Genomic DNA, 24,344 nt, shown 5'->3' with positions numbered 1-24,344 from the left:
TATACGGCCGTATAACCCTACCAAATTCAGATACAACCTGCTTGCATACTTTCTACATAAACTGTGTCGAATATATAATTTAGTAACTTGAAATTTGTCATTGACAAATAATTGACATATCAAACATTTTCTATACACTAGCCTGCTATGAATTGAGAAAAATTACAACTAATTGTGTATCTTTCGTCCTCTTTTTACTAATTACATTTGCATAAGAAGAAAGGAGGCAACCATATGATTTACAGTTTTTATTTTACCATTCCTTCTATGTAATTCCTTGTTCTTAGATTTAAATACACTACCGGAACTTAGTGCGATGAAAAATGACGTTTCGACATGGATTGCACCACGTGTGGTCACGACAGGACTGAAGCGAGCGGTTGCATAACCCGAAAATTCTATCAATCGGGCTTCACTATTATCCTCGGATAGTATTTACTACCACCCAAAAAATACTCCGCGAAAATTCTATATAAATAAAATAGACAAAAATTAGAATTTATTTTCCCTTAAAAATAATAGGAGCACATAACTTTGAAAGAACTGCACTGACATAAAGAAATGCATAATGCCCATTAACAAAGGTGGCGTGAATACTGCGGGTGCCCCAAGTAAGTGACAGTTACACGAAAATAGAATTAAGTACCTCCCGGGAATACATGAACTTGCCGCGCCGTTCTGACGCCCTGGTATTTTCGCATCTGTCTCGATCTTATTTAATATTATACAAATAAATTTCTGTAAAATAAACAGATAAAAATTAGAAAAAGAGAAATCTTAGAAAGAAGAAAGAAAGAATGAAAACATTTATTGCCAACAACAAAAAGAGTTATCATAAAATTATCAATAGAAAACAAACTTCACATTTGTTATTTGCCAACATGGCCGCCACTCAGCATGTGCTGCAGCGAATTAATTGCTACAGCGCTGATATTCTGTGGTGTAAAATGGTAAACATACTGACGACTGATGGAAAGTGGTAACCGTCGCCTACAGACATGAGCAGGGGGTTTTATGAGTAGTTGCCATGCTAAGTGGGCGAATTGGCAACTGCAGTTAGGTTTTGATGACGTTTTAAAAGAGACGATGCTGTCCATATATCGAAGTTCTTTTAAGTTCTTTTAGTCGCTTCTTACGACACGAGAAAGGAAGCGGTGGCTCATTCTATGCCAAAACCTCACGGCGAGATATATATATGTATGTATATATATATTAGTAAAAATCTCAAAACACGCCTTTTCGAAGTCGCTTATAAAGGAAGACTTTACCCTTTATCTAAATGTTTTTGTGTTGTTGGAAAGCAAAATGGGGAACGACAGAGGGCGGTCCAATATTATAACTTTGTAAAATGATTAAACGCGGCTTTGACACCAGACTCCCAAGAAAGGGTTTAACATTAATATAAATGAAAGTTCTGGAGGTAATGAAATGCTCCGTGAAACTTCATTCAATTTGCAGTTAAGTTGAAAGCTATGGATTAGTGTTGAGTTTCGTTTGAACCGTTTCGTTTGTCGCCCCGTTACTGATGCCGTTGCGGAAACTGTGGAACTTGGTTTCTTACTATTGGTATGGGTGATTCAAATCAATCGAATTATTTTCCTAGATTATTATTATACGTATTTGATGTAGGTATTTATTCATTTTTAATCGACATCCATCTTAATTCGGTTTATTTTGTGTTTGTCTCTTAATGGTCATTCATTTACAGATTTGGATTTTTTTTTATCTGAATGGGTATAATTTTAGATTAGTCCCGTCGAAATTTTATCAAAATCGGGTCAGTAATTTAATTGTTAAATCAAAAGGTCTAGTTTTACCAATATTGAAGGCTGTATTTTGTTGCGCAACAAAATCTTAAATTATATTAAAAAAAATATATATTCTCAAACGTACTGAGTTATTTTCACTTCACCAATTTTGACTGGACTTTGACGTAATTATTTTTGCAAATAATAGGCTCTTTCCTATCACGATCCTATATTAGTTATTTTACAATTAAACAATTTTTTTATGCATGGCAACAAAACTTCTTGTTACGAAGGGAAGTTAGTGTAATTAAATCCCACAATTTCGCTTTTTATACATACTAATAAACAGTTAACCATTTAAGAGTAATTGAGTAACAAACATATATAGATACATTTTCAGAAACTTTCATATTTATAACAAGCTTTAACCTCTGGCTTCGCCCATATCAATCACTATATAACGTATGTACTAAGATACGATATAACTTTCCTGTGTACTAAATTTTATTCGATTCTGTTCTGTAACTTTATGTGAAAGAGTAATAAATAATATAAGTAATTCTTAGCAATAAATTTCATTCATTCATTCATTCATTCATATTATCAATTGAACATACTTATTGAATGAATGAATCATTCAATAAGTATGTTCAATTCAATTTAAATATTCATCCTTTACAAACTTTCGCATTTATAATATTAATAGAATATTGCGGGTAGTTGGTTTTCAGTACACACTGTAGATATAAACAAAAAAAGAACCTCTTGTTCAAAGAAAAAAATGTTTCTGTAATTTTTTTAGCAGCAATAAAAATATTACACTCTACTCTATATCTGAAAGTTTCATGAAATTGTAGGTATTCACGGGAATGGAACGGGCGGAAGCGGCCGTCCGGAAGGAATGCGTGGGGCGGGGCGACTAGGGAGTTGAAAGTTTGTTTAATTGTATTATCGATAAAATGAACGTTAAAAAATATTAGGCTACATATTTTTTGTAGACGACGTAGTGTAGTATTTACGTGTATCGTTTATTAATTCGTTCGTTCAATGGGTCTATGAATGAACGACCGTATGAATGAATTGTTACTTATTTTTAAAACTTACGTTCATTTTTATCTGATATCTCTATACATGTGTAACGGTGTCATGTATATTGATGTGGGTACTTTTATACTTTGTTAAATAATAAAGTGTACTAATGTAGGTAGAACATGTTCCAACATGACATAAACTGATTCAAGCTACACAGCACATTATCATATAATTAGAACATATTAAACGGAAAATTAATGTACTCACTATGTTATATATATATATATATATATATATATATGTGTGTGTGTATTGAATCGTACTTGAAGTTGTCAGCCTCTACTTAATGATAATCTGGATTATCATTACATAATTCAAATATTTTATTCTTATTACCTTTTTGGTTAGCTTGACGTATGGAATTTTTTTATATTAGTACCTAATCTACTATCACAAAATTGTCATACGAGACATAAACCATATTATTATAAAGGTAAATAAATTTTCAACTGACTCCAAAAAGAAGAACCCCCTTAATTCGGTTGTATTTTTTTGTTTGTTACTTCATAACTCCTTTAGTTTTAAACGTATTTGGAAAAACTTTTTTTATCTAAAAGGATATACTTACAGACACTATCTATACAAATTTTATCAAAATCGATTCAGTGGTTTAATTTTTAGACCAAAATAACTGGTTATGTCACAATTGAAGTCGGTTTTTTTTATTATAGTTTTTATAAATGTTTATAATTTGTAATTAAAATTTTTGTAAATGGCGAATGAGCTGATTTAAGCCACCTGAGAGAAAGTAGTAATTGTAGCGTATAAATAAGTGTAATAAAAAAAAAACTGTTGAAAATGGCTGGGCAGGTCTTATGACCTTAAGCTAGTAATTTAATGAATAGATTAGGTATACTGCAAATACGTTATAAAAGTTATGCAAAAATTGCTGTAAACCTGTAAATAGTTATTTATTTTGTAGTAAAAAGCATCGACAAAAAAAGGTAAAATTAAAGTATTAATATGGACGACTTTTATACACAAATTTCTATTTTTTTTTTTCTTAATTTATGGACAAACGAGCGGATGTTTAGTAATTACGGGTAAGATCGGTATCGTTTCGACATCTATATATTGAGTTCTATTGGACATTGATGACTGTAAAAAGATCATCATTCATTTCAATATCGCCTTTAACAGTCGGATATATATATCGGATATATTCATTTTAATCGAATGCTTCATTTCAATATTACTAATTGGACCACCGATATATAACATATCTTTTATCGAGCCAATACATAGATATACAGATATTGCAACAATATATACATATTGCTATATATTAGCCATCTTTAGTGATTCCCTTACCTCTGGTCTCGTGTTGTTTATCTTCAAAGCGTTTAATGTGCTTTTAACTGTGACGTGACGTACGGAGACATCAAAGGCCTCTTTGCTAATAATAGCGTGTAGTGTTTCCCCAATATATATTACGCAACTTTATCTATTAATATGTGATGTGTTGTGTGATGAATGAGATATATTTGTATCATATTATTTTACTCTATTACAAGTTTCGCTGGAAGGATGGCTGTATGTAAGCTTGTTTATTATTTAGTCACGCTTAAGCAGCTAAATGATTTTAACAGAAATTTCGTACGGCGATAGACTATAGTCTAGGTTAACATAAAAATATTTTTTCTTTTTATTCATGCAGACAAAGTTACAGGATTTACTTAGTATTATAATATACTGTTATATAGCATATTTTTTTATTGTATTATACAAAATGTCATAAATAATATACTCAGTAGGGATGGGTGATATCCGATATGTATATTTTGAGTTCTTCTAGATATTGGAAGACCATCCATTGCGATAACGAGCGAATTCATCTTTTCAATATGATATTTTGGATAAGCGATATCTAAAATATCTATTATTAGGTCAATATATATATATTTATTCATTAATACAAATATGTGTACATGGCGGACTTAATGCTACAAGCGATTGACTGGGAGAGAATCTCCCAGTCAACCATAGGGAAGTGTCAGAATACTCGAATGCGGTACTAGTAAATATAATAAGTACAATATATAGATATTATTTTTAAAACTCACGTTCTATACACGTTATACGTTCGTTCACGCTATATATGTATTACCCACCTTTAATATACCCACTTATTTTTATATAAAGGTATAACGTTTAAATAAAATAGAAAACTAATGCAATTTGTATGTGATTTATTGCCGTTTTGCTACATTGAAATAACAATGATCACGCTAAAGTAAGGATAAGATATTAAAGCAATTTTTTTTATTTATAAATTATTGGATAGTACTAGCAAGTTCATGCAAAGGCATTTTAATACACTAAAATCTGATCCCTTCAAGTTATAATTTTAGCTTAAGACTACTTATTGATTTGCTAACAGAAATTTTGTATGTCGATTTAAACTTTCGAGTTACTCTCCGGTTATCGCAGAGTGTTAATAAGAATAATTAATCGAACAAATAACTGTAAGGTTTTTTTTCGCAAAGATATGAATAGTCAATAAGCAAGTTGTATAACAAGGCAGCTGGTAAGGTAATAGTGTGCTTATTTCGTATGATATTACAATTGTGAACATAATCGGAAAGAATTCTTTTATTTTGCTGCTGCAAAAAATTTTCAAATTATTTTGTTAGAGACGGAACAGACAAATAGGTAAACGAATTTAAAATAACAATAAGCTATTTTTTTATCTTTATTTTTACTATCGTACCTCTCGCCATAGAGCTAAAGTTTACCTTTTTTAATTTTTGTTTTCTGTTAGCAGGATTCTTTTTTTAAATTATAATGAAAAAAGAAAATATAGTAGGAATTAATATTAATATCTGTATACAAGTAAACAACTAGAAGATAATGAATTTGCTATGCTTATTATTTTTGAGATGAATAGATAGATACTCTTTATTGTTTTCTACAAAATATTACAATAGTGAATTTATTATAGACAGAAACAATTACAATTTCAATTTCATCCGGAAGTTTTGTAACATCTTGCTTTGCTTAGTAATTTCATTAAACACAATAGATTCCATTCTTGTACAGTTAAAACATGTTCACAAGTTGGATTATATGTTTGTTCGTATCGATCTGGGTATAATCCATGTATAATAATTATTTAATTATGAAAAATTGTATTTTTTTTTATATTATTTATCTAGTACTATAGGTATAAGCTTTGCTTCGTTCAAATATATCCATTATTTATTTATTCAAACCCAATGCCCTATTATATATATTTATATATAAGAAATTAAATCATTTTCTCTCTAACTACACTGGGTTGGCTGGAAGAGATCTCTTACAAAGATAAGTCCTCCCTTGCTAACAAGTTGTTAAACTAATTGTCGAATATATTGTTTAAGTGCAATAAAGAATATATATTAACATGAATAATATCTGTCATGGGTCAAATAGTTTTGTAATTATTTAGGTCGCATTTGCATTTTTTTAAGCAACTTAGAATGGCGAACAGACGGCTCACCTGATGGAAAGTGGTAACCATCGCCTATAGATATGAGACCATGAACATAAGTCTTTTCTGACACACTTCACAGTATTTTCTCTTATGTCCATGGTACTGTCCATGGACATAAGAGAAAATACTGTTTCGCTCATGATTCCCACCATGCGTTGCCATTCCTGAGAATTCAGATATTATTCCTCTATACCCTGTAAATTCAGGCCATATCCCACCCTTCCAACCAAAACACAGCCATGCAAACGCAAGTGCTTCACTGTAGAAACACGAATGGGTCAGAGGTGTCCAAGCAAACGACTTTTATACAGTCTCCCTCTGGTAACACGTATTTACATTACGAGCAATTCCGAATTTAAAACTTAAAATGGAACGTGAGTTTTAAAAATTAAATCGATGTCGATAATACGTATTGTAGAGATTGGGCATCACTACAGGTGACGGAGCGTTTACGCTTGCGCGCGTGTGTATTGAGCGAGCCCCACTGCGCCCTATGTATCGCTGTACGTGTCTATGTGCCTCGCTCTATGTTATATACTATACACTGTATATTAGTGTCTACTTTTGTATTTGTCTGTTGCGTTTTTAATTAAATTTTAGGGCTTTAAGGTGGCTATCTCGTCATACGGAAAATCTTTTAATAAAAGCAAATTTCAGAAGTAAATTTATTTGAAAATTAATTGGAATAATAAGGTATCTAATTCTTTAGTATGTTTTAAGTATTTTTATGATAATATAAATTCGCAGTATGTTATGAACATACTGTAACATTATCAATGTTCATGTTTTAACAATGTAGGTATATATATATATATATATATATATATATATATATATATATATATATATATATATATATATATATATATATATATATATATATATATATATATATATATATATATATCATGATGAATTCATCAGGAATTAATCATGATAGTTTCCAGGGGGAACCGCGTGGAGGTCGACCTGGTTAGGTATATTGCTAGCAATGATAGGATTTTTAGTCTCTATTACTAACAATCCCTTTCCCCCCTAATATTAGTATTAAAACTTAATAAAACTTCTCATATTTTCGATTATAAATATAAAACTACGCAGCGTAAAAAAAAAATAAAGTCACTTATAAAATTTACAAATGATGACCTTTCCTATGATATTCCACTTGGACTAGTAGATCAACTTTAAAATTTGTAGTATCCCTTTTATCCCCTAAAGAAGATACAAATATTTTTTCAATTATTTCCAAATTAATATGTGCAGGCTAATAATATGTATGACTATTTCAAATTTCAAACTAATAAATAGCATTAGTAGCTGCTGAGATATAGCGCTGTGACAGACGGACAAAGACGCAAAATAAGAATACCTTTGTACCTTTTTGGCACGCAACTCTAAAGAATGATTATACAAAAATGCCTAAAAAAATTACTTGAATAACAATTATACTTAAAAAGTATATTTCGACTTAGAACGTGGAAACATGTAATTAAAAATGGATTTTGTTTCGCAATAATCACTTTTTCGTTCTGCGAAGAAAAATCCCAGTTTTAATTGCTACGATTGAAAATGGAATCAATCAAGATAGGCGTAAAACTCTATCGACTGTGAAAAGACTTGTGAAAATCGGTTCAGAATTGCTGAAGTAAAATAATCGCTAAAAATCAGACGAGTTGAGAAGTCGCGTAAAAATTTAAAAAGAAAAGTACAGGGTTGTACCTCCCGTCCCGTCCCGTCCCGTCTCGTCCCGTTGCGACGGTCGATCGCTGTTTCCAACTGGAATTGATATTTACAGCCTCTTAAATGTTCACATCGACTTTGTATGAAAGTGCCAAAGTTGAATTCTGCGGAAAGTCTGAAGTGGCGCGTTTTGTATTAATAGAAAACGTTTTGTTGTGTTGTTTATTTTTGTATTTGTTCTCCCAAGAATAGTATCAATCATTTGACATATCTTTGCTTTCACCCCCTTATTTATAAACCAATTATAAAAACTAAAAAGCCCTATGAACCTATTTTAACTATTTACTTATTTAAGACAAACAGACGGCTATGACAATACGTAATTGAACACTTCAAGAATAATTTAACAGTCACTATAGTTGCATAAATATATCGTCATAGTCGTAGAATACTGACGGATCTGACGAAGATTATATATAAAGATCCGTCGGTATTCTACGACTATGATAATATAATACAAGTGAAGGAAACACAAATTAAACAATACTATTGAAAACAGGACGACTACAGCAAAGCTTAGATGTTAACACAGCCATCCACTATATATTTAAGAATAACTCCTAGATATGACTATTTTATTGAATTAAGAAAAAAAAGTTGAGAATATTAAAACATCCGATTCTTTATTAAAGAAAAAAAAAATTAATAAATAACAAATTTTTAGTGTTTTGTCATTGTCTATCAAATTTATTTATTTATTTTTAAAAATATATCAACAGTGTAAACGCAGATATTAATTTTAACTGACATACAGGGCTTGTATCTTTTATACCAATTACGGATACGCATTACGCAAATTACGCATTTATACCAATTACGGATGCACACAAAATTTTTTTAAGACGTTGAATGCACATTAATACAAATTGACACTGATAAAACAATGAGAAGAGAAATAAAAATAATAATTGACGTAAATTAAATAATAAAATAAATTATATACAAGGGACAACATAACAATTATTGTCATCCTTTCAGCCGTTAACTCTCCATTAATATTTATTTAAGAAAGATACAGTTGCATAAGGTACAATTTACAATTTTTACAATTTATATTCAACGAGGAAATATCTGCATTACCATCAGTCCCCAAACTAGGCCAGACCTGTATCTTGGGGACTACATTGCTGAACATAGGCCTTCCCCATAAGGGGAGTTTTGCCAGTAGTTGTCACGCTTGGCATGTGGGTTGGCCACCGCAGTTAGGCTTTTACAGATGTTTTAAGAGGGACGCTGCTGGGGTCTGGTCGATACTGATAGGTTTGTACATACTTATAACACTTTGTACCCTAATTTAAGTGGGCATAGCCACGGGTTACAGTTAGTTATAAAATTTGAAATACTATAGCAAGGGTAGCTAGCCAGTCTAGTGAAGTAGCAACAGTTAACATTTACTACCGTGAGTTGTGTGTTTGTGAAATTCGTTAGCGCTTTCACGATCTAGTTGTATGGTATAAGTGACAAGAATACGCGGACAGTAACCCGCTGTTAACGTACAAGTTAACGCTGTTAAAGTGCAAGAGAAAAAAAAATACGACATAATAGGTAGAATATGTCAACAGTAAATAGTTCTTGACGTACTGTGCTAGAGAGAGAAAAGTGTGTGAGAGAGAGAGAGAGAGAATACAATATTATAGAAATAATAGATCGAATGATGTTTGGAAATAGACATTACTAATATTAAAAATGAGGAAAGATTTGATTTTTTATGTTTTTTTTTTTGTATAATAGAGAAACTAAAAAATATTTAATTGTTTTTAAAAGTTCTTTTAACTACAGAAAACTTATTAGCAAACCGTTAGTTACTTGTATTAATATTACAAATGAAAAAGTGAGTTTATTTAATTATTTATTTATTGCCTCTTAGTACTTCGATGGTTTAATCAATTATAAATTAAATTGGGTATATATGTCAATTATTAGAGTGAAGAAGGTCTTTTATTTCATTCTACAATTTATTGCGGTCACACGAATGAAAATACGAGTAAAAAGTATTAATTAAATATGCTTACCTTTTCAGCAAAACTATTTGTAGTTTAAAACAAATACTGGCCTATTTTCCCATTCAACGTTATCTTTTTTTCCTTTTTGAGATAAAAACAAAACAAAAATTCCATTTTCAATTAAAAAAGAAAAATAGGTGTAATATAAGAAAATAATTTTCTTCAAAATACTGTAAAATAGAAAATAGACAATTATTTATATCGTTAATCGATACTATCATTTATTTATCATTTGCTACTTTTTGTAATTCAAACATGTGTAAAAAAATGCAGCAAGACACAAATTAATTTTACAATCACGTCTTAAAGTAATATCATTTATTTACAAAATATAGTGCATGTAAATATAATAATGTAAGACTAAAACTTACTTAGTTGAAATGAATGTAAATCGCTTTCGCTACATCTCTAAACTTGAACCAAGCAATAGCCGCGTTCTTTAATTTGGGCCATACCCTAGAAGCACGTATAGTCTACCAGTGAGCACGACGGACAAATACTGGAGTTCAGTGCTAACTTCACACTCACGACTTGACGGTACGTTACAAGATGACTGTAAACTTTAGATATTGGGAAACTGCCCCGAATAAATATAGGAAGATATTAAATACAAGAATAGATTTAATACTATATATAGAAATTTTGAAAATCAACCCTGAATGAAAAATTAAGTTATGGTTTAAAAGCTAAATGCAATATAAAAATAATTAGTTATTTTCTTTATAGCCACCAATTGTCCATCAGAGAATTGACGCTAGATGGCGTAAATAATAAAATCACGGTTACAGCAAAGGATACATAGATAAATTGTTCCTAAGAACTAGGGATTAGTAAATATTAATTAATTATTTTCGATTAATTATAATTATAATCGAAAATTAATATTTAAAAACAAAATATTGTTTTGATATGTCAATTGTTTGTCAATAATAAATTTAACATAACCAAATTATTTATAATATTCGATACTATTTATGCAGAAAGTATGCGAACAGGTTATATCTGAATTTGGTAGGGTCATACGGCCAATAAAACCAAGTCAGACATATTCTAATGAATTTGACTTCTACGGACTATTTAAAAGGCCATCTGCCTTTTAAATATTTTTCTCTTTATCGTTTTTATGTCTATCCTGCTCTAACGCATTGACAATGCCATAAATACAACGAGTAAGACTTTTTTTTTTTTTATTTTTTTTTTTATTTATTTATTTATTTAACAAAGTATGTTTGTATTAGCACAGAATTTATCATTGCCTCCTACACTAGGCTGAGCCTGTCCTGTAGCAAGCAGTACTCGTGTTATTATATACATGCATATAGATATTAAACATAGGCTTTTTAGCAGTACTCACAATTGTGTAACTAATCTGTATAATACAGTTATTTTATTTATTTATTTTTTCTTTCTCTCACCACCAATACACATGTATAAATAAGTATTATGAATGAGTGTGTGTGCATGCGTGTGTGTGTGGTGTGTCTCTCTCTCTCTCTCTCTCTCTCTCTCTGTGTGTGTGTGTGTGTGTGTGTGTATTTTTGTATGTATGTGACCAGTATTTTCATTTATATGATTAACAAGAGCATGTTTTCAGTATCGTCATAATTCATAGATTTCAGATGTTCGCTTACTTTTGATTTTGTTTCTTTTAGGGTACAGTTCTTTAGATTGTAAATTTTGCAAAATTTATTATATATGAATGGGATCATGCAAGAAGAGAAGCGTCTGGCAAAACTAGTTTTAGTAGTAGGTGTAGGGAGACATTATATGGATTATGCATTCTATCTATTCTATTCCGAAATTTTGGAGTTGCTCTCACTACGATCGCGTATAATTGTTTGACAGTGTAATACGTCCCTAAGATTGTAAATCGTCAAACATTCTCGGGTCGGTTGACTAATGACTCCGGATTACCAGTAGATCGGGCGTCAGCCGACCCCGATATTGATTCTCCTAGTCCCGGATTATGGGTCTCATGGGATTAGTGGACAGTGACTTCCAATAGATTCAAATGGAAATATCTTTACAGAAATATTTACAAACTAGGTGTATCGCGCGGTTTCGTTCGTATTTGTATCGTGATATTGAATAACTTGTAACTTTGCTCAAGTAATGAGTTATGAAATGTAAGTTTTATTTTTAATTCTAACTGGTAGGTCCAGAGATTCAAACAAACAAATGCTATCGCTTTACTATATTAGTGTATATATATATATATATAGACTCAGGTGTTATTCCTCTGTACCTTGTAAATTCACGCCATATCCCACCCTTCAAACTGAAACACAGCCATGCAAACACAACTGCTTCACGGTAGAAACACGAATGGGACAGAGGTACCCAAGCAATCGCCTTTTGTACAAAGTCTCCCTCTGGTAAAGGCATTTATGCATATATGCATTTGGTTAAATTTTGTTTTATTTATGAACATCTATAACTGGCTTTTAATCTTTACTATTTTATTTTACAAAAAAATTTTTAGGTTTTCCTTCAATAAAAAATAAATACATATAAAATTCATAAATTTTCTCATAATATTATTTGTTTGCATATATTTTTTAGTGATTGGCGATTCTCAAAAATTTGATAGATTTACCAAAAAAAAAAATGGCTAAATTAGCAAACCGCTGCCGCGAAGCCCGCCATCGCACCTATTTACTTCTCTAACATCTAACATTTTCCAAACGATGTTTTTTGGGCAAAGGAAAAATGCAAAGATCCCAAACAAAACGAAACACTGACGCGCAATAAATAATGGAAGTTTGCCTCTGACACCCCGCCAAATGAGTATGCCCATCTCTTGTCCTCTGTCTCCATCGCACTTGTGGCCTCGATGTGAATTTTAATGTATCTGTCACTTTCACACGTTGGGGAGGTATTGTTTTGTTTTAATGCATTTGTTGCGTATGCCATTACCGGTTTATTTTTACAAATGTTATATTAAAACCGTTTGTTAATATAAATTCTGTAGTGTTTTAAATATACTAAATTTTTAAATGGCATATACATAAATATGCCGTCTACATAGCCTTGTCATATATTAAATCTATTTTTAATATTCACCATCATTTCAGCAATTAACTGTCTACTATTGAACTGCCAAGCGTAGCAACTACTAGCAAAGGCCTCCCATCAGGCGGTTTGCTAGTAGTTGCTACGCTTGGCAGGCAGATTGGCAACGGCAGTTAGGCTTTTAGAGAGGTTTTAAGAGGTTTTGAGAGTGTTGCCCATCCTTGTACCTTTTATCCTAAATTAAATTAAAAAATAAAATAACGGTTAAATTAAATTCCTTTAGTCGCCTCTTACGAGACCCACAGGAAAGGAAGGGGTGGCCTATTCTACGCTGGGATCATACGGCCATTTAAATATTATTAATTTCATACTAATATTATAAATGTAAAAATGAATTTGTTTGTTTGTTCGTTTGTATGTTATCTTTTAGAATTTTAACGACTTAAGTAATCACTTTAAAATTTGTTATACACATAGGGACTTTATAAGATGAAGGACATAGGATAGTTTTTTATTAGTGAACACGGTTGACCACGCAGACGTAGTCACGGGTAAAAGTCAGTATAATATGTTAGTGTCAGTATAATTTTATAAAATATGATTGAACATATGAAATATTTCTTTTCTATATAGTTTTATCTTTTATATATTTTCTTTTTATATGTGCTTGCTTTACATGAAGCAGCTTTACTCAAGCACATAATGTAATTGTATTGTAACCTAGCTGAATTACAAATGTAACTGTTACTTAAGTTTTTTTTTATGGTTATGATCTGTTTTATGTATCTAATAAATAAATAAATATAAATTTTAGAAACGTTACTGATGAATTCTTTTATTATGAATTATATATATATATATATATATATATATATATATATATATATATATATATATATATATATATATATATATATATATATATATATATATATATATATATATATATACTACTTAGACTGGCAAACAAGCTGACGGCCCACCTGATGTAAAGTGGTAACTATCGCCTATAGACATGAGCAGTACCATGGACATAACAAAGTATACTGTTTCGCCCATGATACCCCCCATGCGTTGCCATTCCTGAGGACTCAGGTGTTATTCCTCTGTACCCAGTAAATTCACGCCATTCATACGCTAGCAAGGTACTAGTTAGGATTGATTGGTAAGGATGAAGTCTCCATGAACCGTGTGGAGGTCACTCTGATACTGTAAACATTGTGGCTTTAAGTCCCCACTAGATAATAAACAAAATTTGTCCATTTTCCGTCCAGCTGTTATAATGACCAATATGTCAGAACTAAAAAAAAAACAATAAGTTACTGCCCATTAATGTTGTGGCACTGACAGTTTGTGTCCCACTTGTGGGACCACACGGCCTTTTCGCGTTGATCCCAATATTATCCGAATCAATAGCTGCAGGGGTTGAATGAGAAATGACCCGCGATTTGGGGGTAATCTTGGAGAGGTTTAGTTGATTTTTTTGCGGTCTTCGTCTGATTAATGGTATCTCAATGCATGGGGTTTGTGAGCGTTTACACTCACTATTTGTCTATACAAATAATAAAATTGTAGATTTTTTTTTATACAACTTAGAATGGCAGACAAGCTGACGGCCCACCTGATGGAAAGTAATAACCGTCGCCTGTAGACATGAGCAGTACCATGGACATAACAGAGTATACTGTTTCGCCCATGATACCCCTCATGCGTTGCCATTCCTCAGGACTCAGGTGTTATTCCTCTGTACCCAGTAAATTCACGCCATATCCCACCCTTCAAACCGAAACACAGCCATGCAAACACAACTGTTTCACGGTTGAAAGACGAATGGGACAGAGGTACCCAAGCAATCGATTTTTGTACAAAGTCTGTCGCTGTCTGTACATAGAAGATATATAAGAAAAAATATTATAGGGGGGCTTTATGAATTCAATAGAACCCAAAATTTTTAGAAGAAGAAGAAACAGTGTCTTCAATCGTAAAAAAAATAATATGGGAGGAAAATGAAATTTAACCTAATACATTACAGAAATATGTCCCGGTATAGAATGGTCCTGGTATAAAATGGTCCCTGTATAGAGTGGTCCCGGTATAGAATAGGCCACCCCTTCCTATCCCGTGGGTGTTGTAAAAGGCGACTAAGGGAGGAAGAGGGATGGGAAGCAGACTTCCTCTTAAAACATCTATAAAAACTTAACTGCGGTTGCCAATCCGTCTGCCAAGCGTGGCAACTACTGGCAAACTTCCCTTATACGGAGGCTCTATTCAGCAATGGACACGACAACCTTTGCCATCTTTGTGGTATAAAAAACATTCTAGCTTAAGGATCAAGTGATTGGTGTAATCTAATGACACTTATTCTTTTTAACAGGTTTGGTTCCAAAACCGCCGGGCGAAATGGAAGAAACGCAAGAAGAGTACCAACGTGTTCAGGTCTCCCGGTGCTTTGCTGCCCTCCCATGGTCTCCCTCCCTTCGGGGCGGGCGACGTTTGCAGTCCTGGGGTGTTCGCTGATAGACCCTGGTCAATGCCTGCTGGTTAGTATACAGAGAGCACCACTGTGTTAGTCAAATTATTCAAATATTATTGTTATTATTAGGACCCCGCGGGTTGGCGAGGCTCGTGCTCAAAATCAGCGATGCAGTGTCCCTGACACTACAGCATAATGCTGAGCACGCACCTCATTTTGCAGGTATTGCGACGCACGCACACATACATTCATTTTGGATGAAACTATTATAATACGATTTGTTTTTTCTTTTTTAATTTTATATACATTGTTTAAATAGAATTTTTTTAACCCCTATGTGGGTGTAGTCGCATACTTACAATATAAAATATTAATAACATATATAAAAAGTGTCCCACACCCGGCAAAAGGAACCAAAAAATTTCTATAGAATAAAGTTTCTTTCTTTCTTTCTTTCTAAATATGACAAACAAGTATACCCGATGCAGCCTTTCTGATGGTAAACAGTTACTGTAAGTCTATGGACGCCTGCAACACTAGGGGTGTCAAGTGCGCGTTGCCGACCCTGAAGGAACATTGATATACCCTTTTTGAAGAACACTATACAGTAATCTTCTTCTAAAATAGGTACCATCTTTTATATATTGTTCAAGAAAGTCGACGTTTATTATTGTGAACTTAATTTGATTTTAACTGTAAGAAAAGTCGGATTAACTTACATGTGTTTTAGTCTAAAATACCAATTTGTTTCGGGACTATCCGGTATCCTAATTGTTAGCAGTCGTATTTTTGTCTAAAGCAACCCTAAAATGAGATCTAAAAACAAAAAAAAAAAAAAGAAAAGGACAGTATTATTTTTTGATACTACTAGATAGGTACAATTGACAATTAATATAAGGAAAATGTTTATTTACATACAAAATAACTTTAGATTATATAGATAGAGCATCGAGTCTCAAAAACGGCTCAACGTTTTCTTAGCTAATTGTCAAATTAGCTGACTCGTTTTTTATCTGTGTTGTAAATACGTGTACTTATGCACATAATGTATGAGTATATTGACGTATCTATATGATATTTAATTATTTAATAAATAAAATGACTTTTTACGCATTAAAAAGATACAAAAATTATAAAACAAAATAAATATAGAAGTTATAAAGGGAACACTCATAACTATTTATCACGCAAAATTGTATAGAAAAGTTGACTCGCTTTTCTCGAAGCATTTGTATGGAGACACTCTATCTATATAATTTAAGGTTGTCGTATTATTAAAAAAAAAAGTAATATATGATATAATTCCAGGTCTCGGCCAGCTGTCACAAGGCGGTGTGTCGATGGGCGGGTTCGGAGCAAGCACACTGCCGCAGCTCGCTGCTGACCTAAATCCTTCACTCCCCATCAGCTCCGTGGCGTCCGGTCAGCCGTATCAGTCACACTATCCTCTTAATTCATTAGGTAAGAGATCTGTTGTTGTCTATCTTGTCTTTTTACATAATCAAACGTGATAAGCAGGGGCGAGAGAATTGCTAGCAATGGAGACTAGTGGGCCCCATTGCTAGCGATATATGTCAGCTTATTTGCCATTCTTATTTACATAAAAAAATATAAGATTTACTGTACATCGTCCGTTTGTTAAACACTGTTTCTTTTGTTATATTTGTCACAATTTTTTCTGTATCTCTTGATGCAAATAAAGAGTTTATCTATGTTTTTTTTTATACAACTTAGAATGACAAACAAGCTGACGGCCCACCTGATGGAAAGTAGTAACCGTCGCCTATAGACATGAACAGTACCATGGACATAGCAGAGTATAATATTTCGCCCATGATACTCCTCACGCGTTGCCATTCCTGAGGACTCAGGTGTTATGCCTCTGTACCCTGTAAATTCACGCCATATCCCACCCTTCAAATCGAAACACAGCCATGCAAATACAACGGTTTTACGGTTGAAACACAAATGAGACAGAGGTACGTAAGCAAACGACATTTGTACAAAGTCTCCCTCTGGTAAGTCTCTATCTATATATTATATATCTTTCAGGGGACACGATGATGTCATATTGTAATAACATAAGTGGGGGCCAACAGTCAGCCGGACCTCTGGAAGGATCCCCAACACCACCCCACATGGCTCACTGCGCCAACAACAATGCTTCACCGACTGCGTCAGGTACTGTTCAAAATCTATACACATAAATTAATAATATATTATATATTAATAAATAAACATTGCTGAACATAGACTTCCCCCATTAGGGGGGGTATATATGTATATTTAAAAAAAAAATATATGAGGAGTTTAATAAAAGTAATAAAAGCCAAAACTATTCATGGGATTTTTATGTCTGACTGTATGTTTGGTTCGGCATCATCAAAAACTATCAACAGTAAAAGGGTCTTATATTTTCACAGAAATATTTCTGAAGATCAAATTTGAAATCTGATCTATATATCTGGTCGGGTTTATATATGTACCTTGATAAGTCTAAAAGTAATTCATTAGTTTTCGTACTTCCCAAATCCATAAGTACGAAGTTTCAAGCAGTCTAGTTTATTATAAAATCTTCTATCTATCCATTTAAGAGCTGCGCTCTTGTCGGTGGAGCTCTTGCCACTCGCTACGATTTTCAGCGAGTCTCATCACCTCTTCACCTATCAAAATCTTATATATAATATATATATATATATATATATATATATATATATATATATATATATATATATATATATATATATTGTATTATAATAATATCAGTAACCGGCGAGCGTGTATGAAAAGATTGATGAATGTGGGAGAAGCGAAAGAGATTTGTTTGAATCGAAGCATTTAACGTTCCATTGTTTCTGCCTACACTAATGGGAGACAGGCGTTATATATGTATTTTGACATACAGTAAACTAATTGCATTATGTTTCATCCTCATTTTATAAGAAAATTAAAACAAAAACTATTTTTGGCGCCCAACGTGTGTCTCAAACATCAAATGTCTCAAACACTTTCTTAAAGTTGTCGTGAGTTATCATTAAAATGACTTTATACTTTAAAAACTATTTATTATGACCAGAAATAAAATCCGGTAACTGACAACAAGAACAATGGTTATATTCACTCTACTAGCTATTTAATTATTTATTTACATTTTATTGCATTATTTAAGAAACAATAAATGCAGTAAATTTCAACGAGAAGTGATACAAAAAGCGGCCTTATCGCTAAGCAATCAATCTATTCCAGAAAACCTAAGTAGAAGACATGGTAAAAAAAAACAAAAAATAGGTGGCGTCCTATTATATAGACACTGATATATACAAACATGTATATATAGTATTTGTATAAACAAATATATACATAAATATACATATAAAAGCATACATATAGTAGCTTGGTACTTATAGTCTTGATTCAAACCGACTATGCAGCAGTATCGAGTACATGCTGGTACCTACCTATAGAGTAGTGAAAATCGCCATTATTCTTTGTTACTTACTGTGTTACCAGCTCGTGTTGAGTTAATTCATTATAAATAATTTAAAACAAGTCATTTTAATGATAGCCTTGTGAAAATACTTAAGGCGTTTGTTTTTCTTTTAATTAAATCTTTATTTTCCACTTGTTTTTGCTGTTTTATTTTTAAACGTACAAAGACCAGGAAAATTTTGAATAAATATATTATATTAGATTACTTTAAAAAAAACAGGATTTTTTTATATAGTAAATTTGGATATTTCATTCATTCTATAGGAAATGGCGGGGAGCAGGTAGAAGAAGAAGTGTGGCGTGGGCACAGCATCGCTGCACTGAGGCGACGAGCTTCAGAACTTTCCGCTGCCATTCCGCCATACCTGCAGTTGAACTACGACGCGCACAGCCCAGTCTACTGACCTAATGGCGGTTCAGCATCTCGTCAGTTTGATAGAACCGCTGTCCGCCATTTCAACGAACTGTCTACACAGTACCATTAATGTATTCTATTCTTAAAATTAGCTGTGTCAAACACCGGACGTCCAATAACTTTCTCTTTGGATTTTCGATATTTTTATTCATGCTAACTTAACCAATTCAACTGAAATGAATAATAATGAAATGAACTGGTAATTTGACATAATTTATAATTCGATCAATGTTTTTTTTTTTTTATAATGACTAACGCAATTATTTACAATAACAATTTTGATGCTTGTCTTTTTTATTGGGAGAACCGTGTTACGCCATTTTGATATTCTAATATAACTGAATTCCGCCATAATAGCGAACTTTGCGTGCACAAAGATATGGTTTTTCAATTGAGAACAAAGGATAAATATATTTTTTTAGAATATTTAAAACATCTTCTATTATTATAATAAAGTACATAACAATAAAAAAAAATGTAAAAAAGCATTTAACGACAATTTTATAATTAATTTTGTTATTTGTCTGAAAAAAAAAAGAAAATTTTAACTAATTTTCACATTTCTCAAATGATGGACATAGCAAAAACTGTAATAGCATGTCTAAAATATCATACATTCTTACGTTTGACCCTAAATGGTCACGTATAGTGTGGTCTCAAAGGAATTTTCTCCTGCGAACGATCAAGCTGTGAAATAAGCTCCCTGCTGAGGTCTTCTCTACCGACTACATAATTACAACATTACCATCAGACAGGCTGAATACTTGTTTGCCACCTTTGTGGTATTAAAAAAAAACATTATATTAAAAAAAAATTTTTTTTTTCCTTGTGCAATCGCGTCAAAGTTCTCGCTGATTATCAGCTGTATATAAATACGTATTTCCACATACAATAATAGTCCCAACACGGTGACGGGGACATTCTCACCGGGACATTTATTTATAGTAAAAAATTGAGCTGTATTCGAGTAAATACATGTATACGCATTCGTACAATAAATAAATTTAAATATTAATGATAATATAAGCTATTTATATCATAAGCGATTATAAAGGTATTAAATAGTTTTTAAAAATTTAGACATTAAAATATCGGTGTATTTATGGGGCTCGTTGGACTGTCATATATATATGATTGTAACTATATTAGTTTATGAAGTTGGAATAGTAAAATAAGGTGACATTGGTTCTTCAATAGCTTGAGATGTAAATCTAGGATATAGCCAAATGAAGTGATTTTGTTGATATGTTATATCTATCTATATAAATTACATATTATTTTTATTCGTAAATATGAAAAAATACCACTTAATTTTAATATAATAAGTAACGAATAAAAAAAAATATTTATGTGGATATCAAAATTAGAACAGATAGATCTTTTTATTAAAAAAAAAAAAACAATTTTTGTTTACTTCGCAATTGTTCGACTAGTTTAAAACTGCATAGTAAAATGCATAAATTACTACAATTGAGTATGACTCACTACAGTCATTATCTAAAAGTTGATTTTTTTCATGTAGTAACATTTTTATATGATGTGACATGATTCTATATATATGATAGTGTTACAAGCCCGTATGCAAGTTTGTGGTAATCCACCATTAGCTTAGGTATTGTTTAAAACATTCCAAATTGATATGTAGGCTAAATTATTGTTACTAAATAAAAGATGATTCAAAATATTGATTCCTTGTTGTTTTTGATAAATAAAAAAAAAATAATAACAAAAAAGCATCAGCATATTTTTTCTAATTTTAAAATGTAGATATTGTGTTATTAAAAATCACAAGGAACAATAACAAGTTTGCATTTAAGTTTGCAATCTACTTGGGAGTGAATGTGATAGCAATATGTATCCCTGTCCCTCTCTCTCTCTCTCTGTATCATAATGCTTTTTACCATCCGATATCGTTTTCCAAATTCAAATCATCTTTATTTAAATAGACTTGTTTACTTGTTTTTTTTTTTTTAATTTAGTTTTTTTTATCTATGCCTGAATACTATATTTTATTTTTCTTTGTCTTTTATTTATTAATTTCACGTTTGTATTTTAAACTAACAAATTTAAAGCTCTATTTATAGTCACTTAATAATTGAATTCCGTGAATAATATTAAGGACTGAATTCTCTCAGTTCTCAGAATTCTAAAATAAGACTTAAGTCCGGAGTTCGGGTCGGAATGATATTTTCTCAAGATCAATAACGAGCATGCGACTCTTTTGGTGTTGTAGGCGTTCGTAGACTATGATAACTATCCGACTAGACGTATGCACGTACAATTTTTTTATGATATATTTTTTATTTTTGATAGACTTTAGTTTATAATTGATGTCACTATTTCATTTTCGAATAACTTCAAAAGGAAGGAGATTTTCAATACAGTTGTTGTTTATTTTTATGTTTGTCACCTCGTAACTCCATCATTTAGAAACTGATTTAATAAATTCTTGTTATATCTGAAAGAATATGCTTAGAGATTGGTCACATAGAAACTTTATCAAATTCGGTCCAGTAGTTTAGTTTTGAAATCAAAATAACACAAAACACACAATCTTGTAATATGACGTGTTTCCGCTAAGAAAGGATTTTCGAAAATTTCAACTTTAACCAACAAAAAGGGGAACACGACATCACGCGGGCACAGCCATGAGAAATAGCTAATATTATATATATATATTTATATTATTCTACTTATACAACTGTATCGTTATATTTGTTAATTGTCTTGCTTATTCCCTATATATATTTATACACACACACACACACACACACACACATATATATATATATATATATATATATATATATATATATATATATATATATATATATATATATATATATATATATATATCGGTTGGTAAAACGCAAACTCCTTCAAATAATATATAACGCTTTATTTCAGAACGTTCCATTTAAAAATTATGATTTGTGTGCATACATGTATGGTTAGTTATAAATTATTTTAATTAAAAAAAATATATTGTCTATGATAGAAACTCCCGGCCATTACTTACTTATTTTTTTTTGTTTGTTTTTTGTTTAAAATTAGTTCAAAGTGGTTGATAAGTTCCTATTTACTTTTTCGCGGTTCGAATGCAATGAGTTTTATATATAATATTATATATATATATATATATATATATACTTTTAAAATAATTTATTGCACGCGTTCTTTCCGTCCGTTATTTTAAAAGTATGTTTAATTTTTCGTGACAATTGTTTTTTGCAATACAATTATATCTCGATAAAATTATTTATTCCTTTATTAACTTTATATCAAGTGTATTATTAAATAAAAAAAAAAAATACAAATGAAAATTACGACGACAAATAAGAAAGAAGAATTTTTGGAAATATCTTTTCTCTTTAAGAAAAAAAAACCTTAAAGTTTTGATAATCTACATTTTAATAATTTGATTCAATAACAAAAAGTATTTAATGCTAGAAGAAATAGCCAATGTTTCGGTCTATTCGGTAGACTATATGCAGCAAACATATCTATCGGTAGACACATTATCGCTACCGCATGCATGAGGTAGAATAAGATAGCAATGTCCGGCATTTTCTTTTCTATGTGTGCTAATGGAAACGTGTCTACCGATAGTTCGCCACTAGAGTACAGGGGTAGTGGAGAAAGCATTTCTCTAGACGCCCGTTTCAAAATTAATAATCACTATGCATGGCGTCATAGTGAGAACGCGTTATCTCTTTTCTTCTTCTACTCCTACTAAAACTACTGTATTATTCCAAGTAGTAAGGTGACTTTCGTCTATGACTCGAAAAGTACATCATTTTAGCCATTTTTAGGTCAAACCCTTGACGTCTGTGACTCTTAACTAGAAATGTACGGCCGGTGTTCGGTCGTCCCTCGAATTGGAGACCGGTAGACAGCAGAGGTCGCCAGTTCGGGGGCCGACCACATACTCCTTTATTGCAGTATCCGGCCGTAGTACCTTCCTAATGCTCCTGAAATATTGCATCTAAACTGCGCCCACCATGTATAGGCATTCCGCCACCTGTATCCAATAGCGAGGACGGGATGCCTTAAATACTGTACCGCAAACCATAAAAAAAAAAAAACTAGAAGTGTATAATTTTTCGTTATTTTAGTATTTTAAAATATCCCAGTTCCTTAAATCTTTAATACGATAAAATAACGATTATTTAGAGGCACTGTTGTCGCGTCTCTAATATGACTAAAGAAATATATATTTTTTTGAAAGATTATTTCTATAAAATAATAGCAGATATAGTACATAACTGCAGTGGCCAGCAACTAAGACATTGATGGACGAACGTGCAAATGTGGGCCGAGGCGTAGTCGAGGCATACATACGTGAGTCCATCAATGCCTAGTTGTGGCCAAGGCTTGTATAGTACTTTTCTCAAACAATGTGCAGAAATCAAAAACACAATTTTACTTTTCAAGTTCAATGAAGAATAACGAACAATAATAATTTTTCACGCGCCATAATGTTCCTTTGTTTTTTTTTTTTCAATAAACAGGCTTTCTATTTGCAAGCCAATTTGAAATTTAAATAAAACCTTTAATTAGTTACCTCCTTGGTAGCCATGTTTCGAAGTAAAAGGTCATTCCATTTTTAAATTACAGGACAGATATGAGTTTACATAGTAATTTATCTGGCCGCAAAACACGACAGATATGGATTTTTATACAACTTTTGCCGGCCGCTACCCGCATGTATCTGGCCAGTACGGCAATTTTGATTTATCTCGAAGAAGATTGTCAAAATAATGCTCACATTTCCAAGCATGTTTGAGAAAAACATATTTGAAAGTCACAGAATTCACGTTTCTAAATTGATTAAAAATACCTAATGCATTTTTAGAACCACACACATTACTTCACAAAAATAACCTAAGAATTTTAGAAT

At 31.7% G+C, this 24,344-nt stretch overlaps 1 protein-coding gene across 1 annotated transcript in view; it reads left to right on the top strand.

Annotated features, from left to right (window-relative positions):
• LOC113514910 (homeobox protein orthopedia-like) overlaps positions 1-22,207 on the top strand; it is a 47,409-nt gene extending 25,202 nt beyond the window's left edge. Inside the window, exons 5-8 of the mRNA XM_031911307.2 lie at positions 15,442-15,607; positions 16,849-17,001; positions 17,593-17,721; positions 19,294-22,207. Coding sequence (XP_031767167.1) covers positions 15,442-15,607; positions 16,849-17,001; positions 17,593-17,721; positions 19,294-19,433 — 588 coding nt within the window. The 3' untranslated portion in view covers positions 19,434-22,207. The remainder of the gene's footprint in view (positions 1-15,441; positions 15,608-16,848; positions 17,002-17,592; positions 17,722-19,293) is intronic.
• The last annotated feature ends 2,137 nt before the right edge of the window (positions 22,208-24,344 follow it).

This window comes from Galleria mellonella, unplaced genomic scaffold (genome assembly GCF_026898425.1).
Source record: "Galleria mellonella isolate WM207_F2 unplaced genomic scaffold, CSIRO_AGI_GalMel_v1 utg87, whole genome shotgun sequence".
In the NCBI taxonomy this organism is placed as follows: Eukaryota; Metazoa; Arthropoda; class Insecta; order Lepidoptera; family Pyralidae; genus Galleria; species Galleria mellonella.
Note: the sequence above shows the minus strand (reverse complement) of the source record. Positions and strands in the feature narration are given on the sequence as shown.